The 17362-nt window shown below is 36.1% G+C and overlaps 1 protein-coding gene across 1 annotated transcript in view; it reads left to right on the forward strand.

Moving 5' to 3' along the window:
• Positions 1 to 17362, forward strand: part of LOC138324426 (lethal(2) giant larvae protein homolog 1-like) — a 78088-nt gene that overhangs the window by 32607 nt on the left and 28119 nt on the right. The window contains exons 16-17 of the mRNA XM_069269491.1: positions 12388 to 12479; positions 13234 to 13331. Coding sequence (XP_069125592.1) covers positions 12388 to 12479; positions 13234 to 13331 — 190 coding nt within the window. The remainder of the gene's footprint in view (positions 1 to 12387; positions 12480 to 13233; positions 13332 to 17362) is intronic.

Consider the following 17362-nt stretch of genomic DNA (forward strand, 5'->3'; position numbering starts at 1 on the left):
TTATTTTTCGGGGGTCGATCCGAAATCCAAGATGGCCGCCACAGCCGCCATCTTGAAAACACATTTTGAACTTCTTCTCAAGTTCTACCGGTGCGATTTGGCTGAAACTTGCGTGAAATGATCCTGACATGGTCCCGACAAAGTGTTGTTATTTTTCGGGTCGATCCGAAATCCAAGATGGCCGCCACAGCCGCCATCTTGAAAACACATTTTGAACTTCTTCTCAAGTTCTACCGGCGCGATTTGGCTGAAACTTGCGTGAAATGATCCTGACATGGTCCCGACAAAGTGTTGTTATTTTTCGGGTCGATCCGAAATCCAAGATGGCCGCCACAGCCGCCATCTTGAAAACACATTTTGAACTTCTTCTCGAGTTCTACCGGTGCGATTTGGCTGAAACTTGAGTGAAATGATCCTGACATAGTCCCGACAAAGTGTTGTTATTTTTCGGGTCGATCCGAAATCCAAGATGGCCGCCACAGCCGCCATCTTGAAAAAAACACATTTTGAACTTCTCAAGTTCTACCGGTGCGATTTGGCTGAAACTTGCATGAAATGATCCTGACATGGTCCCGACAAAGTGTTGTTATTTTTCGGGTCGATCCGAAATCCAAGATGGCCGCCACAGCCGCCATCTTGAAAACACATTTTGAACTTCTTCTCATGTTCTACCGGTGCGATTTGGCTGAAACTTGCATGAAATGATCCTGACATGGTCCCGACAAAGTGTTGTTATTTTTCGGGTTGATCCGAAATCCAAGATGGCCGCCACAGCCGCCATCTTGAAATCACATTTTGAACTTCTTCTCAAGTTCTACCGGTGCGATTTGGCTGAAACTTGCATGAAATGATCCTGACATGGTCCCGACAAAGTGTTGTTATTTTTCGGGTCGATCCGAAATCCAAGATGGCCGCCACAGCCGCCATCTTGAAAACACATTTTGAACTTCTTCTCGAGTTCTACCGGTGCGATTTGGCTGAAACTTGAGTGAAATGATCCTGACATGGTCCCGACAAAGTGTTGTTATTTTTCGGGTTGATCCAAAATCCAAGATGGCCGCCACAGCCGCCATCTTGAAAACACATTTTGAACTTCTTCTCAAGTTCTACCAGTGCGATTTGGCTGAAACTTGCATGAAATGATCCTGACATGGTCCCAACAAAGTGTTGTTATTTTTCGGGTCGATCCGAAATCCAAGATGGCCGCCACAGCCGCCATCTTGAAAACACATTTTGAAATTCTTCTCAAGTTCTACCGGTGCGATTTGGCTGAAACTTGCATGAAATGATCCTGACATGGTCCCGACGAAGTGTTGTTATTTTTTCGGGTCGATCCGAAATCCAAGATGGCCGCCACAGCCGCCATCTTGCCCTCTTGAAAACACATTTAGAACTTCTTCTCAAGTTCTACCGGTGCGATTTGGCTGAAACTTGCATGAAATGATCCTGACATGGTCCCGACAAAGTGTTGTTATTTTTCGGGTCGATCCGAAATCCAAGATGGCCGCCACAGCCGCCATCTTGAAAACACATTTTGAACTTCTTCTCGAGTTCTACCGGTGCGATTTGGCTGAAACTTGAGTGAAATGATCCTGACATAGTCCCGACAAAGTGTTGTTTTTTTTCGGGTCGATCCGAAATCCAAGATGGCCGCCACAGCCGCCATCTTGAAAACACATTTTGAACTTCTTCTCAAGTTCTACCAGTGCGATTTGGCTGAAACTTGCATGAAATGATCCTGACATGGTCCCAACAAAGTGTTGTTATTTTTCGGGTCGATCCGAAATCCAAGATGGCCGCCACAGCCGCCATCTTGAAAACACATTTTGAACTTCTTCTCAAGTTCTACCGGTGCGATTTGGCTGAAACTTGAGTGAAATGATCCTGACATGGTCCCGACAAAGTGTTGTTATTTTTCGGGTCGATCCGAAATCCAAGATGGCCGCCACAGCCGCCATCTTGAAAACACATTTTGAACTTCTTCTCAAGTTCTACCGGTGCGATTTGGCTGAAACTTGCATGAAATGATCCTGACATGGTCCCGACAAAGTGTTGTTATTTTTCGGGTCGATCCGAAATCCAAGATGGCCGCCACAGCCGCCATCTTGAAAACACATTTTGAACTTCTTCTCAAGTTCTACCGGTGCGATTTGGCTGAAACTTGAGTGAAATGATCCTGACATGGTCCCAACAAAGTGTTGTTATTTTTCGGGTCGATCCGAAATCCAAGATGGCCGCCACAGCCGCCATCTTGAAAACACATTTTGAAATTCTTCTCAAGTTCTACCGGTACGATTTGGCTGAAACTTGCATGAAATGATCCTGACATGGTCCCGACAAAGTGTTGTTATTTTTCGGGTCGATCCGAAATCCAAGATGGCCGCCACAGCCGCCATCTTGAAAACACATTTTGAACTTCTTCTCAAGTTCTACCAGTGCGATTTGGCTGAAACTTGCATGAAATGATCCTGACATGGTCCCGACAAAGTGTTGTTATTTTTCGGGTCGATCCGAAATCCAAGATGGCCGCCACAGCCGCCATCTTGAAAACACATTTTGAACTTCTTCTCAAGTTCTACCGGTGCGATTTGGCTGAAACTTGCATGAAATGATCCTGACATGGTCCCGACAAAGTGTTGTTATTTTTTCGGGTCGATCCGAAATCCAAGATGGCCGCCACAGCCGCCATCTTGAAAACACATTTTGAACTTCTTCTCAAGTTCTACCGGTGCGATTTGGCTGAAACTTGCGTGAAATGATCCTGACATGGTCCCGACAAAGTGTTGTTATTTTTCGGGTCGATCCGAAATCCAAGATGGCCGCCACAGCCGCCATCTTGAAAACACATTTTGAACTTCTTCTCGAGTTCTACCGGTGCGATTTGGCTGAAACTTGAGTGAAATGATCCTGACATAGTCCCGACAAAGTGTTGTTATTTTTCGGGTCGATCCGAAATCCAAGATGGCCGTCACAGCCGCCATCTTGAAAACACATTTTGAACTTCTTCTCAAGTTCTACCAGTGCGATTTGGCTGAAACTTGCATGAAATGATCCTGACATGGTCCCAACAAAGTGTTGTTATTTTTCGGGTTGATCCGAAATCCAAGATGGCCGCCACAGCCGCCATCTTGAAAACACATTTTGAACTTCTTCTCAAGTTCTACCGGTGCGATTTGGCTGAAACTTGAGTGAAATGATCCTGACATGGTCCCGACAAAGTGTTGTTATTTTTCGGGTTGATCCAAAATCCAAGATGGCCGCCACTGCCGCCATCTTGAAAACACATTTTGAACTTCTTCTCAAGTTCTACCGGTGGCGATTTGGCTGAAACTTGCATGAAATGATCCTGACATGGTCCCGACAAAGTGTTGTTATTTTTCGGGTCGATCCGAAATCCAAGATGGCCGCCACAGCCGCCATCTTGAAAACACATTTTGAACTTCTTCTCGAGTTCTACCGGTGCGATTTGGCTGAAACTTGAGTGAAATGATCCTGACATGGTCCCGACAAAGTGTTGTTATTTTTCGGGTTGATCCAAAATCCAAGATGGCCGCCACAGCCGCCATCTTGAAAACACATTTTGAACTTCTTCTCAAGTTCTGCCGGTGCGATTTGGCTGAAACTTGCATGAAATGATCCTGATATGGTCCAGACAAAGTATTGTTACATCTAGATCTGGTTGATCCCAAATCGAATATGACTACCATGACACTATATATATCTAATTAATTTCCTATATGTTAAGGCCCTTGGGCCTCTTGTTTGAAATAAAATTTGTTGAAAGAAATTGAAAATGATCCTGACATGGTCCTGACAAAGGGACACCATATATAATTAATTTTACTATGGCCAAGGTAGTCAGATGACCGTTAAGGCCCTTTGGGCCTCTTGTTATTGTAAAAGTCTTCATCATTTTTTAATATGAAAACATGCAGTTTCAGCATTTTAGTTTTATGATGCAATTTTTGAAAATGACACTTACAAGTTAGCTACCATACATATTTCATCAAACTTTGCAAGGATATGTTAAACTTGCAATATCACACATTGCAATTCGCTTGAATCATTGAGATTCAAATAATGTATCACTTGTAGAGTTAACAGCCATTTATGTCAGTTTTTCAGATGAATATTTTTTCTGATATTTTGTCCTCCCAATATTACATAGTACTTAATTGTTCATCGTTTCGTTACATTTTCTAATTATCCAGAGTCTAATTAAAGTCAATAAATTCATATAGCTGTTGAAAGCTTTCATCTGATCTCCTGCCAAGATAGTAAATTGTTAATATATTTGTTAAAAATTTCATCAGATCTCCTGTCCATATTCACTCATTCAACCCTAAAGATACATTTGGACTCTTCTGATTCAAAGAATGGAACAGTCCATCATGAATTTTCAGGGGTGAACAAGTGAAACTATTCTCTGTATCAATTTTAAAGGAAAAAATACATGAGATTAATGAAATGTCTTGGTTTGAATTTGAACACTTGAAAAGTTGTATGCATCTTCTGAGTGCCTTTAAGATATTTTAAAAGAAATAACATTTAACACACCTTTGAAAGATTGTTGTTTTGGAGGTAGGGTTTGCAGTGGATGAATATACACCTCAATGTCCAAATCTGTAGTTATCACTGATTTTTCCGTCGTTAGAAAACTGTGATGAAAATGCAAATAAAAAGATAAACAGAATTTGTGTTTGTTTGTATTTGTGACTTTAGAATGTACTTCTTTCCACCAATAATTAACTCATTCACCCTGAAGACACATTTAGACTCTTCTAAATCAAAGACAAGATCAGTCTATTATGAAATTTCAGGGAGGAATTAGTTACGGTATTTCTTCTTACCAGACTTAGTTTTTGGATTGGTTTAACATCCTAAATATTAACAGCCAGGGTCATTTAAGGACATGCCAGATTTAGGAGGTGAAGGAAACTGGAGTATGCAGAGCAAAATCACCGACCTGCAATCAGTACCTGGAAATTGCCCTATATGTAATTTAGAACTTGTCAACGGCCCTAAACAGTTAGAGGCTGATTCAGATTATCAGATCCTAGCTTTCCTTGGCTATCTTAAAACCTCACTACCTGGTAAAATCAGTATAAAAGTGTCTCTCTGTTATATATCTTTCCTGCTGCTCCCCATACGATCGAATTAATTCTGACTAATTTGTCTGCCCACTTACGGAAATCAACACTCCCTACGTAATGGGCGTTTTATACCCTCCCTAGAACCTGTCTAATTGGGGTTGTGGATAGTTTCCGAATTTTACAGCCGTTCAGGGGAAGAGAAATGCAACAAATACCCAGTGAGTTCCATAAAACGGTCGTAAAATCACCAGCGACTATGGCGGAGAGCTATGTGGTAGAGCATTGCCGATATACAAATTTTATGGACTGAACCTGCATTTAAATATTTCACATCTGATTTGAATTTAAAAAGATATTGATATCGATTGTGGTATGAAATAAAAAAGTGTTTAGGTATTTGTAGTTTATGATAATGGCATGTGGTAGTATGTAGCAGTTTGTACAGCACTTCCATGGGTGATGGTACAAACCGGGCTACGCTATAAATTTACGCTCGGGATACCGGGATACGCTATGCATTTACGCCAGATGCGCTATTTGCGTTCGGGGTACACCATATATTAGTCACATATTAAAAACCTGTGATCATTTTATGAACTGAATTCATGTTAAGCTTTGTCTCTGATTTAAATATATATTCTTTTGAACATATCAGGAACATATATACACCATAAATCACAACCATGCAAACCATTGCAACCATGATATGACTTGGTTTTATGACTGATGGTTATATATGACAATTATGTGATTTTCTTAAAAAATTACGAGATTTGAAAATTTATTAAAAACATCGGGAAATTTATTATAAAACAGAGATATAAATATCCCGATTTTTAATAAATTTTCAAATCTCGTATTTTCTGCAGAAAATCACATGACTGTTATACATATTCATCAGTCCATCCACCAAATACAAAAAAAAATGTATGACAACATTTTCAATGAGTTGGCCACCTGTGCAGTGAGGTATTGGTCGCGATCGTTTTATGATGTCGCACTTTGTTGACAAAACATGCAGTGAGCTCATAGATAGTTGTCAGTAGATCCATAGATCGATATAAATTTTACTTTTTTTAAATTGGTAGTTTATTTTCATTATATCAAAGTCTTTAAATTGATGAATTTCTCGGAGCCAAATGTTGGTGTGAACGAACATATCTCTGTTGAACAACAGGCTTTTGACTCTATAGAGGTGTCCGGTTATAAACATCAAAATTAGTATGATGTAGTAGTTATGTTTGTTTGAAGGAAATGTTCACTGATTTTTCGTATCAATGCTCCAAAACATCTGCGTTCCAAATATTGGTTGAAGAAACGAAAATATTGAAACGAAGAAACGCAAATATTCGTATGAAGAAACGCAAATATTCGTATAAAGAAATGCGAGATGATGAAACACTAGGCCTATTGTTGTGAAGTTTGAATGAAGCTTATCACTATGATTGGTATGAAGAAACACGGAAACACGAAAATTGGCGTATATGCTAAAACACGTATACATGTGTTACGAAGTACGAGTTGCGTTAATTGTATAACAACGAAAAAGAGGGACCGTGAGAACGTCACCTTGGCGCATACATTTTGGTGTTTAAAACATTGGAGCATAATGATAGATCAGCTGTCGGACACGTGTATTCATCAATTAGACAAAGAATTATCACAGAGAAGCAGAAAAGTATATATTATATATAGAGATGTTAATATGTTTCTATGAGAAGCTGGAATTTGTTTTGTCTTGGGGTCAATGTTACCGTGACCATACATCTATACGGAATTTTATATTCTTGGTCCAAAAAACACCATTTAGTTTAGAAGAAATTAGAGAAAGCGATAGTTCTAACAATGACGTAGTTGATGAGAAAAATTCTCGTTGTATCGGAGACTATTATTAACGATTAAAATAATATCTTTATTAATCCGTTTTCATATCAATAGGTATGAAGTCAAATTAAAAATGTAAATTAAAGCCTTCTTATCTCAAACAAACAAATGTGCAGCCAAGTGAAATTAAACGGAGATAAACACAAACGCGAGAGATATCACGAAGACCTCGTTCCTTCGGGGTGTGTCGGGATTTTTTTATCGAACCAATCATCTGTATCGATGGGTGGTAGCGCATCAGATAACGATACCTATGAGTCGGTCTCTTTGATCTTCGGTTAGTTAAAAGCTAAGCGACCACAAATTGGTTTTACCTTGAAATTTAATAGAAACACAAGTGAGCAATTAGAAGGCATCTGGTTTGGCACCTGTTGTTTTCTCGATAATTAACAACTAATATATTGCATTAAGACACCAATATGGACATTTGACTTAAAAACGCGTAGAAATCTATATGATGTGTCGATTGGCCCATTAAACCGAAATCCGTTCGCCAGTTATTTACTTATACCAACATATACACTACAAACCCATGAGAACAATCATTAAAGCATTATGATTTGTCGGTGAAGTCAATCTCATGTTTACGGTGGCAATTAGTCATTTTGAAGTCGTATAAGGTTTATCTATATGTATATATATATATGTATATATACCCCGCCCACGTGCATATGTATATACCCCGCCCACGTGCATATGTATATACCCCGCCCACGTGCATTATTTATACTTATAAATAAGTTAGAATCTGTTGACAGACATGTTGATGCATAAGTTATAAATATCATCGTTTTATCGATTTAGTTTGGAATATCGCTCTGTTCACGGGTGAATGCAAGGTCAGTGTATTATACTGTTACCAGGGATATAAATAAGTCATTATTTAAATTCCTGCTGTTACTTATATTGAGTCCATCATCGACAATTCTCTTCATAAGTTCGAATCATAAAACAAATTCAATATTTTGATAACCGTTCTTGTCCAATGCAATAAATTTCCTAGAGATATAGAAATAAAAGTTGTTGATGTAATAAAAACATTGTTTCAAAAATATAATGTGATTATTGTTTATACTTTTTAGTGCATATATTCTTAAGAATGTTAATTGTCTTCGTCGGAAACCCGTGACCCGTGGGTTTCTGACGATGGCGACATCTAGCTATATATATTATTAGTTTATTGGTGAAGAATTTTGAAAAGATATACGATAAAACAAAGATGTATAATGAGGAATTAAACATTTATGTGAAACTACGGGTCCCACTTAAGAATTGTATAAATTATGAAACAACACTAATTTTGTTTCATATTTTATGCGTCCTTAGTGTATACGACCAAAAACATATACACACTAATATATGTTTCTGATGATAGTTAATGATTGCAACTAATAATACAACTATTGGCATACATCCAACAAAAAAATGGTATTATGATATATATTACATCATAATATTGAAGTTTTGAAATAGCAAGTCATTGATACTATTCAACACGATGTTGTTGGGTTTTTTTGTGTGTTATTTTTTGGTTTTTTTATTCTTTTTTTTTTTTAGTAATATTGACCTTTATTGAGTCAAATTGTTGTCTAATCATTGCAGTTACCTCACACAAAAGTGTTGTAATGCTAAGTTGACTTTTCACATTTACCTTTTAAATCGCATTATGCGCTTGGACCTGATCTAATAATCGAATCTCCATACCATTTAAACAAGTCACAACCTTCTAAAAGTAGGTAATCCCCAGACCAATCAAACAGATCGTAACACTCTAAATGTAGGTAACCCATTATAGAATACGTCGGTCACTTCCGCTCGACAGAGTACGTTACCGCCAAAACTATACAAATGTCTGATAATCAATATTGACATTTTTTTCTGTAATGCGTCTGGTCATTTTATATAGGTACACTGTACACATGTATCTTAAATACTGGACGCAGACGGTCAGTTAGCACCTGAGGGCTACCGGTTAGTGACCACTCCAATTGACACTAAAAATGTCAAGAATGCCATTTTAGGTCCTGAGGTTATACTCGGCAATCCATTTACATAATCACTAATGCTATCTGTACATGTAATGGGGATGGACATCCCATTGTTATAATGACAATGCTATCTATTACAGAATCATATCGCTTTTTTGTTATCATTTACTTTCGGCATGTGTTGTCTTTCAATTTTATGTAAGCAGTTCACAAGACATAACTTCTCTATGGAATCTTTGTGTATTGTAAACTATCGTGTCATCTTACGTTGTGTATAATAATCACGTTCGCACGCGGGGTGTCTTAATTAACTATTCGTGTCGTACTAATTATCGACGAGATATCGATGACACCATCCCGCCGAAATATTTCAACGATTGTTTATTCGACAGTGAGGCGTCGTTTGTATACAAATAATAATTACATCACCTTTTTGACAGGTGACACAGGTAGAAAACCATTAGCTAATCCGTTCGCACGGTGCACTAGATTTTAGTTTATTTATCAAAACATATTATGAGCCATGCATGGCGTGAAAATCTAAGACAATATTGAATTCGAATCCATGTCAGAAACAAAAACATGAAATGCATGGCAGTTATAAAACACGTTTATGAGACTTCTGTAATTTCAGATGCTTCTTTACCCTATGCAAGTATTTATAATTTATCATTTTTATCATTTTATCCTTGCCCTGTGATATCAAAAACATATAAATCCAAAACAGATAATAAAATTATCACTATTGTATAATTAAATTTTGCAGAATTTTTATTAACTTTATTTGAGTAATGTATTTAACGTTCGCATTGGATGGAAAAACAGACAACAAAATTAACTATTAATAATTGTGTTTTGAAGAATTTCGTAACTAAATCAAATTAAGTATTAGCCGTTCGCAAATGGCAAATTTTATTACGTAATTCATGATTAAATACGTTTTAAAGCAGGACTAACCTATTTAACAATAACTTATTTTAGACTAAAATCTTGATAATAACATTCGCGACCCGTGGTTACGTCACAGCTTTGAGTCACCGCGGTGTGAAATTTCTTGATAAGATCTCGTCACTTTCCTTTGTGGTCAGTTACGTCACGTGCGATAAGTGTAATTGTTTATTTAACAATAAGGTCGGGGGCACTGACCGCAAACGGTCTGGCGCGTTTGGCGTATATATTTGCGCAAAAACGGCAACTGTTTTGACGGGTTATTTAAACAATATCGATTGGAACAGATGCCCGAAATTATGTTTAATTTAGGGATAATTTCCTTTGAATACACATAACAATTTTAACAAAATAAAGAAAAGAAACACTTTTAATCATAGTGAGAAAAAATGCTTACATGCACGGTATGTACATTGAAGAGTTTATATCAAATCATAAAATGTGTATATAATGAGATAAGAAAATATACGGTTTTAGGGTATATTTCGAACACTACGACGGAAACGTATTTTTTTCTTTTTCGTATGTACTTTGTCTTATAAGAAATATATAAGACTCTTTATATGCTACACGAAATGCCTTAAGATGTGTCTTTCAATCTAAGAAGTGAATCTTAAGCTGTTCACAAATCCATTACGTCTTTACTAGATAATGAGCCTTCTGTTTATCCTGTAAACAGTAGTTAGTGTAGAATACTAAGCTAGGATGAGTCATCCCCCGCAATCATACCTTTTTATCTGATCAAGTTTCGTGGGAAGCCACTATTAAAAAGGTTTTGTCACCAGCATACCTGTACAGTTTACCTGTCCTGGTGTGTAGCTATTTAGCTGTTTATTGATCAGTTATTGACTTGTTTTTTGGAAAAAAAATACTTGCACGTGAAATTTTATTTGAGACTTCAATGTCTATCGATTAAACTGTTAAACTCTGTATTTATCGAATGTATTAATCAGTCATTATAAGATTACGTGCATGTTCTGCATTGTACATATGTAATAAATTATTAAATATAAATATATGATCGCATTCTTTGTTTTCCACAAATTATAAATATCAATCTCGTCACTTGCACGTGAACAGGTGATGTCAACCTGGCACGAGTCCGAGTTCGAACCACAGGCAGACAATCTGTTTGCACTCAAGTGGTGACCATCGCCTTTGTTTGATGAAAATCGCCTTTGTTTGATGAAACGTACATTGTCATTCATCAACAAATCACTTACACATTTTCTGGCAGGTGTTGCACGTGATCTAAGCGGTCAGTTATCTCCAAAGCTACTCGTTATTGACCTATATCCTTATTAGACAAATACATGATGTTTACTAACATCCGATAAAGAGCATGTGACTCAAATGATAATCTACCAGTTTTCTTGAATATAACTGCATTCACAAATAAATTGAATAAAAAATGTTATTTTAATTTTATATCTTGAAAACTTAATTAACTTTAAGCATATTATTACACGATTTTTTAAGGAACCGGAAAATATAAAGCTAACGATTAAACAAGCCTATTAGTCGGAGGATATTCTAATAATTAGAATTTAAAAAAATCACACCTTATGAAATTTACATGATTTAAAAAAAAAAAAATCAGAATATATTTTGTTGAAAACCTACAAATAAAGCTGCGATTCTTTACACATGTACTAAAATTAGATGATTCGAAAATATGACAATGTTGTTTGAAAAATGAAGGGCTGTTTAATAAAAGGACCAAATTTAAGATTTTCTGGCAATTTATTAATTTAAAAAATATCAAGCTTGGAATTAAACAAACGTATTAATAGAGATATGATATCGCATTCTACTCAACGGGCGTAGTGTTTCCAAACACAATACGCGTATATTTGACACGAATTAGTCACACCGCTATATCGATTAAATAATATGCGTAATCCCGCTAAATTACACTAAGTAAACATCATGAAGGGGTTTCCCAAGCCGCCGGCTTCCGTCTGCCGGTTTACTCAGCAGGTGCGCCATCCTTGCGTGCAAAAATATAGTCCGCAGAGCTTGAACTATTTATTTTAGCGTTTCTGCTATAGCTTCTCAGCAAAATCTGCAATGTGTTACATGATATAAATACTGATTTATATACCACAAATTGTGAATGGACACCAACAATTTAAATTATAATAATTTGTGGTCATTAGCGCGGAGTGATATGAGAACGGGGGACATCCCGGCGTGTATACTACAGCTTCTGGCGCGGGTTTGAACTCAGGTGTCGACAAAAAACAGTTCGAGAGGGTGTGTTTTTGGATTATTATTCAGGATTGATTTTAAACGTGATCTGATCTAAATCAAAGTGTAGGTATTCATTTATGATTATATTTACAACCCGGTGCACTAAAGCGCACTGCATCACTCGGAGCATCTTGGCTAATTTTGTTATTGATTTGGAACCTTTGTCCACGATGCTGCATCGACGCTCATTTTAATGTTTATGTTATAGGAAAGGATCTGAGGCGTGACGATGTTTAAATTCTTGAAAAGGCATCCGCCAAAGGATAGCGAGGAACGGGAAAAATTAAAGAAGGAATTATTCGGATACCGTCGGGTAAGTATATTAACATTATTGTGGGCAGCCATATTGTGAACCTCCGAATGAATGACAGTGTTATGAGTCATAGAAATCGGACTCCCCCTGCTCTCTTACGTTTTGTCACCGTTTTATCCATTGTTGACCCGATCAAAAATGCCAGAAATAAATTTAGTTACCTATTTAACTGTGTGACGAAATCTGATCTCGTAATGTTTAGTTTCTGCTTATCACAATCAGCTGTAATTTTTGCTATATTTAGATTCATTTGAAAGGGTAAGCGTTTTAATTAATAACCGACAGGTGAGTTGACTTGAAATGTTTATTGATTATATTTCTTGTCACAAACTTTGTTTTCAAATTGTCACTCTTTAATAATTTGTGTAGATATTGTCTATTTTCTCTAATGTTATTTGAATTCATACCAAGCCTTCAAACATTCCAGACAATATTAACATTCTTAGAGGTAGGTGGTAAAATAACAAATTTAAATTTACAGGATTGTCCTTATAAATGACAGCTTTAAATATTTATGTAACTTTTTACTAAAATATTGGGACAGGTTTTGACCCAATTCTACACTAGCATAGTTTCATAGGCTTGTTTGCACACGGTATGATAAAATGCAAGTTGTTTTTCCTGACCTAATAAATACCCAACCTTAAATAATTTTTAAAAATATTCAATAAAAACAAAAATGTTAATTGTTGTATTATGAAGTGTTATACAGTATCATTATATCGAGGTGTGTATCGATCAACTTTCCTTATAGTGTCTGGACCATGGATTTCCTAGCAAGCCATCGTGCATGGCCCATGACCCTAAGCTGCGACTGCTGGCAGTAGGAACAAAACAGGGAATCATCAAGGTGTATCCTTTTTACCTACCGAATAACAACATTCCTTCGTCTTCACTCAAGTGTGAATTGTCAATACGGTAAAATCGCTGGGACGGAACTAATGCTTTATATTATGTATGCATTCTGGTAGGTAAACAGAACCTCCCTTACTATATATATATGTGTGTGTTGGTAATATGATCAAAATGTCAAACGTGTCATTCCTGAAAAAAGAGCAAGATAACTGGGTTGTCAGCATTTTCTTTTTTAAACTTTTGGAAAGGTTTCATTTTTGTTCTCCAGTTGTGAAACAGTCCTTTTGATCTCAAAGTATGAAGCACCTCAAGATGTGCAAACTTTAGGTAGATTAATACAGTAAAACACCTCTATAACGAACATGCTATACAACAAATTGATGGTTATAACATTGTAGCTTTCATTTCCTTCAAGATTATTATAAGTTTGAAGATATTTGGGATATGTGTATGAGAATGTGCTTATAATAAAATAGTTAACTGTTTTGTTGGTCCCGCGAATTCATTATATCCACGACGTTTTAATGTATTGTTTCTTGGTTTATCATACTTTCTCCATATATGTGAATTAGCTAGGTCTACAAGAACTTTGTTGCTGTCCATTTTCGATTTGAATTGAGTCATCAAGAAAAGTGATTCATTTACGTGTATTTAATTTATTGTCCATTTTAAGATTTCACTCACTTTTGGTATAGTTACTTTAAGTTATATCAGTATTATTGTTTACAGAAAGTACATGTTTTGTTGTCAGGGTCATTTATAAAGTAGTGGTTAAGAAACTTAAGATACCTGCTGATAACACACACAAATCCAGCTGTAAATCTGGTTTCTGTGTAGACTTGATAATCCATTTATCAGTCTGATAGACTGATTGAGTCATCAAGTTCACGAAGTACCTAGTAACAGTACAACCAAAAATGTCAGCTGGGATTCTGTCTTCGGACTTGCCCGTTTGGCTATTCATACCAATCACAACCTTAATTTGTCTTGGGAAGAATGAAGATCCTGTTTTATATTTGTGGTAATTGTTTGGTGCTTGCCAAATAAAAGAAGAAGAAAATAGTAAAACTTGGATCAAAATGAATATTCAAAACTTACTGGCTTAATTTTATAGTCCAATCAAGAAAGTGTGATTCTAAACTTTGTCAATGAAGGATATCCATTTATGTATTAAAAATAAGCAGTTTCATCTTGATCAGTTTTCCTGTAATATCCTAGCCTACCAAACTGACATTAGCTTTCGTTGTTATTAAAAAATACAATATTAATATTTGATATTGGATATTTGTGCAAGCAGCTGCTGTCATCATTTACCTGGAAATTGTATTCCAAATTTTTATCTGTATAACATAAAAGTGACTATTGATGTTTAATATCAATGTTTGTCAAAAAAATGCTCTTATTAACTGTTGGAAAATTCTTATGTTGTGAAAGATCTGCTATGACAATTATATTTAGCATCAAACAAAAATATTGAAGCGATGGAAAAAATATTTTGTATATCTAGTGATGTAAGACCTGCTGCAGTAGAGTCTGCTACCAGGTATATGTAGCTCCATCAATGCTTTAATTTACAGTGGCTGTTTTATCACTGTACAAAGATACTGCATGTCCTCCCCCTATCAACTTCCTGGAATGTGGGGGCTGGTATGCCAAGACCCACACAGTGTCATAAGGGGAGATCATATCACATTTCCTGGTGTCTGTACCTGGTGAAGATGTACCCTGCTCCTCCGGAAGTTAATTTTTTGAGAAACATTTGCATACTCAAAATGTCTCAAATCTTGTAACTGGTAATAATTTGGTTTATGACAGGATGTATTTGCATTTATAATAGAATGACTAATGTTTTTTTAAATTTCGGTTATATGTTAAATTTTCGATGTACAGAATTGACATTGCAGTTTCTTATTTATTGTACCTGGTAAGCCTAGTGGTTGCCTTCTTGGTTGTGAAAAGCGTCTTAAGTAACTAATTCAACATTGTACATTAGTGTTTAAATGGTGTTCTATTCTGCTTCTACTTCTAGGATTTACAAATTTTATATGATCGACCCAAAGTGATTGAAAAGTAAATGATAAGATTAATGCACAAATAGGAATGTCTCATGTTTTCTCTTTTGAACAAACTGTTCAATGTCTCCACCCCTAATAGCTATGGAATGGCACTTCATAAATTGACCTTATATGGCCATGCCTGGTCAGAGACTGCCCATCCTCATTATGACCTTTCATGTTACACAAGCCTTAATTATGGCCAATTAGTGAAGATGACCAATAAATCTATATTAAGAGCTGAATACAGACCTGTCTCGACCTTCTCACCTGAACACACTAAGGTCCAGTGGCTGGGCTGACTAATAAATCTATATTTACCTGTGTAGTAGCTGATTCAGAGGATGACTGTATAGGTGGGGTTGTCTGTACGTATACAAGTCACTGTGACTTTGTCCCATTCTTAGGACTGTCTATTAATTAAAATTTTGCATCTGTAAATGAAAATGTCTGTATTTATAAAGATACTTAAAAATATGGTTTTGAGTATTAATGCTGGATATAATCAGTAATAAGGACTAATTTTACATTTTCGTCTTTTTTGAATCGATCTGCAAGTTGTGATGTTTGTTTTATCTGGTGGCTAATTCTTATGTAGAATTCAGTGTTCAGTTGCACAGAAGCTGGTAAGCATGGCATGTGTGACCTGGTGTAAACTAATGTGTAGACATGTACAGTTTGTGACTTTATGCATCGTCATGTACATGTGTGTTCAGCATAAATTCTACGATATTTTAATTTTATTATGCTATATAGGGATTGGTGCTTCATATTTATGTGTGCAACTACTTGTCTATATAAAGATTCTGGAATTCTTTTTGCCAGTTGCATTTATATATTGTTCTATGTAGTATTCAACAACTGTAGTTAACCCTAGTTGACTTAAAATTGGCAGGTCTGTGATTAAACTTATAATCAATATTTGGTTCATTGCACAAATTACGCTAGACTGTTTTCTGCAAAATCCTGGCTTCTACAACCAGGATACTTCAGCTTGTAGTCTGTAGCCTCCTTGTAAAGTATGTACAAATATGTTCACTAACATTTTAAACTAGTGGTAAAATTATTAGACACATATTTGAACTAGTAGATACCATATCATTGCTCAATTTAGATTAAATTTACAAACATGAATACTGAAGAAGTGTCCTTTTCACTTTGAAATTAGTGTTTTTTGACATTTTTATTATGCATTTCCAAGTCTTTCTAGAAGGTGAGAGATATATGTCAGCTCTTATCGCATAGATCACAACCTGATGGAGTATCTTCTTATTTCCGCAGTGAGCCTCGTAAATATTTTCTCGTGTGATATTTTTGAAAGTGTTTGGTCATGGGTCAGTTCATTGAAATTTCCAGGGTTACTCATCTGTGGCACTGCGACTGTTTTCACATAGTAAGTAACAATATTTTTGTGTGGTAGGTATTTACGGGCCGAGTGCTGGTATCAGCCAGGGAGTGGTATTATTCCATTCAATAAGATAACTACATTGTCTAGATTGCGCTTGGCTCTTTTACTTAGAATACTCAAATTTCAGTTGATCTTCTCGGAACATCTTTTATCAGTTGACTACAACAAAAGGTTGTAGTTTTCTTCAATGTTTCATTCATAAGAATTGATGCAGTCTTCTGAAAATGAATAGTTTTAGAAAGAAAATCAATTCAGTTTAGTTATAGTTTAGTTGACTGAAATTCTTGTATGGAGATTGGAGAATTGTTCAGTCATGACAAATTCTTATTGATTTTTTAGTCATACATTGCATAAGAGTTAGATAAATAATGTTTTCTCTGTTAATTTTGAAAATTCTAGACATTTATATGACATATGTTGAATTTTTAACCTGCAGCTGTTTTGGGTAGGAATCAGTGACTAGTCATTGTGTTGAAAATTTAAAACCTTATCAAAACTTCCTAGCCTTGCCCTGAGTGTTAAAGCTTAATCTTGAATGTAATCTTTGAGGCTTTCTGTAAGGCTGA

The sequence above is a fragment of the Argopecten irradians genome, chromosome 5 (assembly GCF_041381155.1).
Source record: "Argopecten irradians isolate NY chromosome 5, Ai_NY, whole genome shotgun sequence".
Taxonomy (NCBI): domain Eukaryota; kingdom Metazoa; phylum Mollusca; class Bivalvia; order Pectinida; family Pectinidae; genus Argopecten; species Argopecten irradians.